Genomic DNA, 10,596 nt, shown 5'->3' on the forward strand with positions numbered 1-10,596 from the left:
CAACAATAACAAATCACCGGTTAAAACCGGTTATCACTCCTTATTTATAAGACCCCCCCCTCCCTCCCCAACCCAGAGCTTCGCGAGGCCCTGCGAGTCACGTATTACTAGTTATTATTATTATTATTATTATTATTATTATTGCTTAATAAGTTGTACGCTTTTGCAATATTGTGACAAATTTACAGTCATGCAAATAAAGCTTGTTGTTGTTGTTGTGTTGCGATCATAACGTCATCGACGTGTATTATTAATATTATTTATTTGGTGTAACCGAGACTACGATATGATTCAATACAATTATTTTGGTGTTTGGAATTCATTCCTAGATTTCTGAGTGCCAACAAATTAGAGACTATTCAACATGGAGCGCTCTTGAACGCTAATCCATATGGAATGATATACATTTTGTTAGTATATATCTTATTAGACATTTTAGCGTGCATATTATCACTGTACTGTATATATTTTATGGTCTTGCAATATTTTGGTGAGCCCGTTTTTGTGCTTTTTTAACGCGTAACTTGTGCATGTACTTAGTGAAGTTTGATAATGGCAACGAGTATAGTACGATTGCATTGTGTGTCGCCGTCAAAATGCAGTCAGTGGGAATAACGTCGTTAAAATTCTTAAAAAATCGATCTTTCTATACGACAGCTCTACATTATACGTAAAGAGAAGTTTACAAGCTAGAAGTTTACATCTAGAATTTGGGTGCGTGCTATGTCTTTCGCTAGTAGGTTTTTTTGGAACAAACCTTGGGCACTAATAAATGGCGTATTTTATTAAGAATAAATAATGGCGTGCTCATGCATGCGCAGTGATGGCGTGCGCGTGAATGAGATTGTTGCAAATTGTTGCAAATTGCGGCTTTCTATCGAGCTCGGTTGCAGTCATAATTAGTTTGTGAGGATCCTTCACTTTAGCGGACTATGAAAAGAAATATAGAAGATACAGGCGGAATTTTTTATCATCAGCCCGAAGAAGGTGTTTGTCGGTAGCGAAGCTTCCAAAGGCAGTCAAGACGAAAGAAATAAGGTAAACAAACCAGGTCCAACCGGAAGGCAAGCGCTTTTCGCCCGACTTGCGAGCGAGCCAATCAAAAGCAACCAAAAGCCGCGAACAACAAATGCTTCAACGCGATTGGTTACTGGTTGTGGAAAAGCTGTTCTAAAAAAGCCTACTCGCGAAAGACACATCTCCAGGCCCATTACTAGAAATGTAGAATTTTAGCTTATGAACTTCTGACGGAAACCTTTAAAAACAACACAATACATGCCTTTATTAACACCGACAAAACCAAAATTCTAGAGTCAGCTTTTTAAAGAAATATTTTAACAAACAGCGAAAGCAAGCCTAAGTGTTAAATTTTTGCAATGCTTCTGATCAGAAAGAAACGACCGAAACTGAACACTCAAGCGGATTTTATTTGAGCGAAACTTTTTATTTAAATACTTGCGTCACATGCTTTCGAACATTAGTACTTAAGTATTTTCCACACTTCTAATTTCTTTATACTGTATATTGTGACCTATTATGTCTTCATCAATGTCGTCGAAACAAAATATAACTAAAATGTTTACCAAAATTGACCATCAACAAAAGCGTTCCACAATTAAGAACGCGATTATTAGGAAAAACTAAACAAAATGAAGTAAGCCCAAGATTTCGTGGCAGAAGTTAAAAAATCTCATTATTGTAATCATTATTCATATAATAGTAAAAATAGTTTTATCAAAATAATGGTCATTGCACTCCCTTTTTCGCTGCAAATAATAGATTTATGCTGTTATTGTTTAAGGATGTTATCCGATAATCCCATAACGACGATCGAACCAGGAGCATTTAGATGGGGCCTTTATTATGTTTACGGAATGCATGTGTAAGTTACATCATAATTATATTCCACGGACTCGTTCTTGTCATATGACATACAGTTGTCTACTTAGATTATATACTATTTATGCAATGGTTTCGAGGGGCACACCGTAAAATATCCATGAGAAGACAACTTTGCCGTCACACACGGCTATTGCGAAGGCAACACCGAAGCCACGTGAGTAAGATCGTCAAACCGAGGCCAATAACGAAAGCGAGGCAAATGTGGGTCCAAACAAAAATCTCGTTTTCTTTTTTTTGCAATACAAGATTAGGGTTGCGCTCTCCTATCATCGAACGCAATAAGTTAAAATACGATTGAGTGTTGCCTTTTAGCGAAATATATATTTTGAACGCCTGACTTATTTACTGTTTTTCCAACAGTTATCTACTACGGACGAAGCTGAAGATATTGAGCTTGGATTCTTTTCTTGGCTACAGGGTTCAAGATTCTCGAATGTGACGTATTCTTCATTGATAAGAGACAACAATTTTTATTAATTTTACAGTACTATTATTTAAAAAAGTTGTAAAACGTTATTCGCTGAGATTGATATTGATATGCTATATTGCCCTTCTTAGAATAATAAACAACAGAACAATTGCAACAGTGAGATATAAAACAGCCTATTGGACCGATATCACTATATATCTGTTAGTGCCTTTTGCCATATTCCCTCTATAGGGACGCTTGAAGGACCCTAGTCAGCCATGCACTTGTTTTTGTTGGCAAACGACATTTTCGTTGTCACATTTTACGCTACGAAGTAGCGTGTCCAAACAAAATAAAGAAAGTCGCCATGAAACTGCTAAAGGTTCTTAACTCTACTTCCAGTTGCACAAGTTACGGCGGTGCAATAAGATTTCACTTAACCTTACAATTTTGATGGCATCGAAAACAACGGATTTCACGGATTTCAAGGCGAAGCTGCCTGTGGTCGTTTAAAGCGACCTCCAATAAGTGTCCCATGCAATCATGACTGAATTTAAATTAAAAACACACCTCAATGAATGTATTGAGTAAGACAGAGTGGAATTATTCCAGCTTTCATACCAAAAATGAAATAAAATAAAAAACAAATCTGTTTCAATTATCGACGGAGGAAAATATGAAACTTGAAAAAAGCGCCATGTGGGCTTAATCAAGAAATATGGTATGTTGTTTCAAATTATAATAAATATGGATTTGTAGTACGCAAATTTCATATGTATATGCTAAAATGCGTATTACAATTAAAATACTTAAAAAATGAGCGTTGAGATCCACGATCCAAAACTTAATTATAATCCGAGCCCAAAGAATGAATGAAACCGCAATCCGCTGCAATTGCAGGATCTGCAAATCCGTTAACATTTTGCTCTGAATCCAAAATCTGGACAAAATTATTTTTAATCTCCGCCGATCCATCGGCCTATTCACCACCTCGAAATGTCTCTGTGTCTCTAGTAAAACATAAAGATAAACTTTTACAATTAAAGTTATAATTTTTGTAAAAGTGTGATTTGCTGTTTCCTAGAAAACCTATAGATTCCTCGACAGAAGCTATTCGCCTTGGCAGTGGATTTCGATCCTTTAAATTAGACCTTATATACGCTCTATTGGCCTCGGGATATAGAGGTATACCTAGCCAATCCTCGGGTGGAGTCGTTGCACTGCTGCCATGCCCTCTGGGTACATTTTCTAATTCTTCCGCCAAAGGACTCTTCAGATGCACAACATGTCCTCCAGGTTTGTAATAGCCGTATTGGGGTACCTATCGTTATTTTGATTAATAATTAATGGTAAGAGGCTTGATCGATTTTAAAGTGCCACATCTTCAAAGTTGGGGTGGGCTTCAAAATCTGTTGCCCGTTGGAATTAGGTTAAGAATTGGTTCATGCTTAGAGTGCGCATATCGAGTCATGCATGCATATCGAGTTTGGAGAGCAATTAAGATGCGTAAGAGTTGCTCGAGGCGTAGCTCTGGCTTCATGAGTGTCTTCAAACTTTCAAGTGCATACATAACTCGATATACTCACAGATAAAAGCATGAAGTTCTGCACGAAAATAGGTTTTTGCGTCTCGGATTGTTTGCTTTGTATGCTAACGACTATGCTTTGTATACTTACGACTATGCAATTAACTTGTTTTCGGAAGGTTGACTGAACAAAATAAATAATTAAGAATAAAAATACACAGAAATTAAATGGTTACGATTGAAAATTGCCACCGAAAAATTTGTGGCCTGTTTAGTTGCTGACAAATGCCCTTCTTAGAAAGGCATTTAACAGCAACTACTAGAATTCTACTAGAATTTGTTGCAGCTCATATTCGGATAAACTTGGGAATGGCGCCAGTTCTGGCTCGTTTTCGCTGCTTTTCCGTGCTGTCTTGCTTGCTTAAAGGTCAACGCTGAGGGGAAATTTTGAAAGTTCTTAACTATTTTTTTCATTTGCTACGAAGACTATCGGATCGGTAAGTAAGCGACGGAAATCGCAGCTATAAAACTCGACTGAACTAAATGCAATCGCACACGTCATCTCAGTGTCGTCTTTTCTCGACCCCTTGTTAATTAGGCATTAATAACACTTCATAGGTAGTTTCAGAAACAGGTCCCAATTATGACGTTGCCAAAAAATTCAGCAACTATCCATGCAACCATTGTTGGTGATTTGTTATTTGCATTTCGTTTACGTATATAAACTCAATGTTGATTTCTTTTTTTAGGAGGATTTTACTCTGATGATGTCGGCTACGTGGCTACAAGATGCAAGAAATGTCCAAACGGATCCTTCGTTCACTTTGATAAAACACCAGGAACACGAAAGCAAGATTGCAAGTCATGTCCTGAAGGTAACAAGAAAATTTCCACTCGATTTTATCAAACTTGCCTATAGTATGAGCTCGTACTCGCTTGTTAAATGCATAAAATAAGATGGCATAAACCAGCCTTAAGAGACATCAAAATATTATCAAGCTAAAACGTCCCCACTTTCCCAAAATTGCCTTGGGTTCTTTCTGTGCTGTCCATTGCAGAGGTGTTACCTTACAGCTGACTTTTTCTCTGCCCGTTACCAACTTTTAACAAGTTCGAGGAGACACTGTTTTGAAAACGTGTACAAAAATTCAGGTTTTGATGTTTTTAAATAATGGAAAACTTCATGTGTAGACATAGTTCCCCATTTCATTTTTACTGAGGCTTCGTTCGCTCTAGGTGAAGTACTGCCTGAATGGAATGTTTGTCATATGATTTCGCAGTAATGATTACTTTGAGGTCTCAAGTCATTTTGCTTTGCGAGACATCTTCGTGACACTTTGGATTTCTTGTCCCCCGAAACACGTGATGTGGGAGCGCGTGATTCAGGGGACAGGTGAGTTCAAAGTACGGAACTTGATACAGTGTACGGATTGGGAAATATATTTGCGTTGGCTCTCTGAGCTTCCGTTATTTACATTTGCTACACCGCGCTGATGAGTCTCAATAAGGAAGAAATAGCTGTCCGCGGTTGCAATCTTTCTGTATCGGTTCTAGTCTTGTTGGTGTCTCGCAAAGTCTACTTTGCACATAGTATGATCAGCCTTGCAGTGTTGATTGTTATTTCATTTTATTTGCTGATCAGATCTCTCAGCAGATCCTACAATTTAAAGCGTTATCGTTTGCGGTCCCTTGCTGTTTTAGTCTCACTTAAAAAAAAATAGCTTCGTACATTTGCAGTGGAAGGTCCCATGAAGTGTTATTTTCGATTTTTTAAAAACAGTTTTCACTTTTCACGAGACGGTAGTGGTGGACGGAGAGTCAGCCTTGGTGAGCCGCACGTTTTAATTTAAGGTGGGGCATTTAGAACAAAGGAAGAAAAGGCTTGACTGGTGCAAGTTACTTGGTTCTGGATATCTCACCGCACAACTAGCGGCCCAATGAAACCTTAGTGTGAATAATCGTTTCAAATTAATGTGAATAAATACAGCTGGTGGAACGATTTTTTTAAATTTTTCTCTACTCCAAGCTTTCATCCTTTATCGTAGAAGGTTTATAATGCTCCCAAATTAAGACTAAAATATTAAATTAAGACTTAAATATTATTTTTACTGATTTCCCAATAAAGACATAGCTGTGCAATTCTTTTCAAATGTTTAACAGGAACAGATACTGACTTCTTCGCTGGATACCGCGCTTGCAAATGTTTGAAAGGATTTTATCGAACCCATATGTTTGAGGAATGTCACAAATGTCTTCAAGGACTCAAATGCAAAGATGATTATGCTTCTTTGAAATCTGGATATTGGTGGAAATGGAGGAACGACACACAAAAAGATCGCTATAGAGATTTTATCGCGAATCTCCTGACATCTTTCCCTGCATTAGATGCATCCAGCGTTCAATATCCGTTTCCGTTACCAACACCTTACAAGTGTCCAAGAGAAGAGTCTTGCAAGGGGGATTTAGATTCTCTGTGTGAAAATGGATACCAAGGTCCACTATGTGGAGTCTGCAGTTCAGGATACTATAAACAGTTTAAAACTTGCACAAAATGTCCATCAAGGAAGTGGATTGTGGGGCAGTTGTCGATCATTGCAGCTATTGCAATTATAGTCGCTGTAGTTTTGGTGTGGATGAGTAAGAGAAGGGAAAAAGATACAGTAAAACGCGCTATGATAGACGTAATGCTATCCAAACTTAAGATCGTAATTGGCTTTTATCAGGTTACCTGTGGTTTACTTCAAGCTTTTTCCTACATAAAATGGCCAGGCTCCTTGCAAGTAATAGCCAAATATTCTGAAATACTGCAGATGGATGTGCTTCGAATAGCACCAATCGACTGCCTTTCTTCGCTATTTCACGTAAACGCCTTTGGGAGTTTGCTTGCAATGTTGGCAATAAATGCTGCTGTTATTGGGTTTTCTGTTGTCGCTTATGGAGTGCGTAAAGTAACAATATTACTTAATGTAAAGCTGCAGAATGGAGAAAAGTCAGACAAAATTTCAGAGACAAAAGAGCTCGTGTACAGAAATTTGTTTTTCTTTCTGTACGTGACTTACTTGAGCACGTGCTCTAAGACAGTCAATGTCCTGCCACTTGCTTGCCAGAAACTTTGTCAAGACGAGAAAGAAGATTTGTGTAACAAGTACATGAAAGCAGATTACAGCATAAAATGCCAAGGTACAAAGTACAATTATTGGCTTATTATTGCATACATTTCTACTGCCTATATCGTTAACCTTCCTGCAACCTCATTTATCGTGCTGTGGAGGAAGCGAAGGATTATGTTAGCTAGAACAGACGCTGGGATATCCAAGGATGCAAACTGTAACGTGGAAGTCATCTCTGGTTTGCGTTTTCTTTTTGAAAACTATAAAACCCGCTCTTGGTATTGGGAGTTAGTTGAAATGTCTCGTAAAGTAATCCTTACGTCTGGTCTGATTCTTGTGGGACAGGAGAGCAGGTCCTACATTGGTTTAGGATGGGTCATTGCCGGAATGTATGGGATTTTATTCTCATGGATCAAACCCATACGAGACGTGACCGAGAACAGATTGATGACGATTTCCCTTGCTGTTACTGTTGTTAACTTGGGCATCGGAGCTGTGAGCAGAATTCCCGCAGAGAACATAGCAGCCTCGATCGACACGTACACAGACGCAGTCTTATTCAAAATATTGGTACTTGGAGCAAATACGTTAGTGATTGGCCTAATTTTTGGTAAGAAAACACTGTAACTAGGTATAGCACTTATAAGTACTATTAATATTTATTAGACTAAACCAAAGCTTTATTTAATATTTTACATTAATAAACAGAGCGAAAGTAAGAAGTTGGCGTGATATTCTTTTATATGAGCAGACGTCTTCTATGCAATATTAAAGAGAAGACACACGTGTAGTAGAATGGTGTACATTTGTTTTATACAGTCATGAATAAATTCGTTTTATGATTTTCCAATTAAATGTACACTAAATAAGTAACCAACTTTGACAGAAGTTAAGCGACAGTATCACATACTAATGAAGAGAGATTCCTGGAAACGTCTATCATGGAGTGGATGAATGCCAAGCACTTTTCATATGAAGGTTACGTCGCTTTTCCAAACTCGGAAAGGTTTATGATTTATTTATTTGTTATTACTTCTTATAAAGCACTACATAAATAGCACTACTTACAAAATAGTACAAACAATACCTCAGCTAGTAATAAAATTTTACATATATAAATAAAAATAGTTTAGATTTTTGGTGCGAAATGTCTTATAAAAAGCTTGTGACTTCTGTAACTATTAAATGACCACTCTGACAAACAGAAGCAAAATGTAGCCAGATCATGGTGTAGTTCGGGATCAGCATTAGACGTAATAAACAAACTTTAAATGCAGGGCTGATCAAACAGTTAGGAACTGATGTTAAATTTATTTTGGCCTGGAAAATGATGTTAAATCTATTTTTTAATTTTTCATTATTTTTTCTTTATTTTTTTTATTTTTTTTGGTCATTTTTTTGGTTTTATTTTTATTCCTAGCTGTTTGATCAGCCCTGTATTTAAAGTTTGTTTATAAAAAAAACTAGTCGATCATGCAAACGAGGCTCTATGCTTTAGAAATAGGTGATGACGTCAGATTGCGCCATGTCACTCAACCTGATCTCGGGAGCAAAATGACGTGCCAATGGTTTTTATCGCAGTAAAAACGCTTAGAAAGGAAGTCCTGCTTATTGCCTTTGAGTGACTTAATTTTTTTTTACTTTCAGTTCAGTACGCAGTGTTTCTATATCGTTACCTCAAGAAATGGCGAAAAAATCCTCATTGTTCTGTTTCTTGTTGCCTGGCTTTGATTCTGCCCCTTAACGATTTGCAGGGAGAGATAAGCGGCTTAGCGGGAGCGAACGTTCTAAATGATCAGCTGCAAAGCGGGCAAATTGATAAGCCCTGCATTTTCTCTGCCTTGAATGACAGTGGAGCTATAATCGATGTTTCAAGTGACGATAATGCAATGGAGATACCGGAGGAAAGTCGTCAATACGCTAAGCACAGCAACACAAGGGTTCATAAAGGGACACAAACAGAGCTGTTGTCGCTTTCAATCACAGACATCGTGGTAAAAAGGTCAGTCAAGGAGCTACATAGGGAACGTCTGTGAGTACAATGTAAAAACTGATATAAACTTGTAATAAAACATCATTTAAAAATCCGTTGCATCTGGCTCCGGGTGGGCAGAAAATGCCCCGCTGATTTCAAAGTTATAATTTTTTTTAAGTATACAAGCAACAGTAATCAAACTTCGCGACTTTTACTAAACTTTATCGGTAATTTTTTTTCTTCACGTGCATTGCGGTTTCCAAGTGAATCTTTTATAGTATATTAGACAGCATCATCTGTACAAACTTCTAAACAGGTGTTTTGTCTAAAGAATTGGCTAAAGTTAGTAATTATTTTCTTAATATGCAAATGGCGATTTCATTTCTTCATGTTCACATTTTCGAGACAGATTACTTCTATTGTTAATTTGTAAGCTTTCGTGGTACTACCTGGATTTAATGCAAAGGAAGGAAATGAAACTCTTATGTCGTTTTATTTATGACGTCATATCACAAGAAAGTGGCGTCATCAATATTAAAGCCAAGAAGTGACAAAAAGCGCCAAAGCAGTTACGAGATGTCTAATTCCCCAAACGATATTCGAAGATACTTAAATAATAACAACAATTTATTAAAGACTCATTAAAAAAACTAACTGCAAACAGACTCTTTGAAAGGAAATCGAAAGATTCACCCTGTATTAAGGATTCGCTAACATAGAAAATATAAGAAGCGCGATAAATACGAGTATTAATCATCTATTTATGCATGGTAGATAAAAATTGAAAACTAACAATGTTATATTGATCTTTGAAAACGATTGAAATTTCTAAGGCTTAGTGCTATTGCAACGTGCTTTGGTAGATCACTTATTGCTGTTTTCAGTCGAATGCGAACTCTGATATTCAAAATCCAACTAACGATTGCGTTTTTCGCTACCGTCAATCATAATAATGGCGACTGCCAACGAACCATGAAAAACGGAAACAAACAAAATGGATCGAAATCTACCAATCACAACTGACAGACGTGACCTTTTGACCCGGTTGAAGTAAGCTCCTGTTTCCCGAGAGGTCGCTAAGATGATTGACGGCAGCAAAAAGCGTAAACTGTTGATTGAGGATTACATTTCAGAGTTCGCATTTCACTGAAAACAGCAATAAGACAATAATCGCAGATTTTGCCTGTAAATTGTATTTGTAGTTCGACCTTGACACGTGTTTACTTTGTTCAAAATCGCAAGAAAAGAATAATTTAGCCATTGAAATTAACGTGTGTTCGTTTATTGAACTGTCTCAGACTATGATCTGAGTGTTCATGATGAATGTTTTGCTTTTTAATCTCACACGTAAATTAATTATTTTTCTGCTAGGTCTCGACACTCGGAAACCGACGCAATTGCCAGTGAAGGAGACTGGACTCAAACAGGAAATGGAGACGGATAAAAAAAATGCTCAGAGGCCCTTAAATATGCCATTGGTATTGTTTGCGACTTTGTAGACTAACATTTTTCCCTGAAAAAAATATATAAAACCGATTCCCAGTGTAAAATAAGAAGCAATCGTTGGAAACGTGAATTCAGCAAGCAATCATGAATAACATTATCATGATATTATAATGAATTGTTGCTTCTAAACGAGTATGGGGATCCCTCCATTTTTAACTCGAAAAATTCC

At 37.2% G+C, this 10,596-nt stretch overlaps 1 protein-coding gene across 1 annotated transcript; it reads left to right on the forward strand.

Moving 5' to 3' along the window:
- The first annotated feature begins 1,807 nt into the window (after positions 1–1,807).
- LOC144630870 (cysteine repeat modular protein A-like) lies at positions 1,808–10,394 on the forward strand. Its single transcript, XM_078489244.1, has 8 exons — positions 1,808–1,882; positions 2,263–2,337; positions 2,461–2,532; positions 3,396–3,607; positions 4,586–4,711; positions 5,997–7,556; positions 8,594–8,978; positions 10,293–10,394. The coding sequence occupies exons 1-8, from the start codon at positions 1,875–1,877 to the stop codon at positions 10,363–10,365; spliced, it is 2,511 nt and encodes an 836-aa protein (XP_078345370.1). The 5' UTR covers positions 1,808–1,874; the 3' UTR covers positions 10,366–10,394.
- Positions 10,395–10,596: the final 202 nt, after the last annotated feature.

This window comes from Oculina patagonica, chromosome 1 (assembly GCF_052425735.1).
Source record: "Oculina patagonica isolate OP01 chromosome 1, crgOcupat, whole genome shotgun sequence".
NCBI lineage: Eukaryota > Metazoa > Cnidaria > Anthozoa > Scleractinia > Oculinidae > Oculina > Oculina patagonica.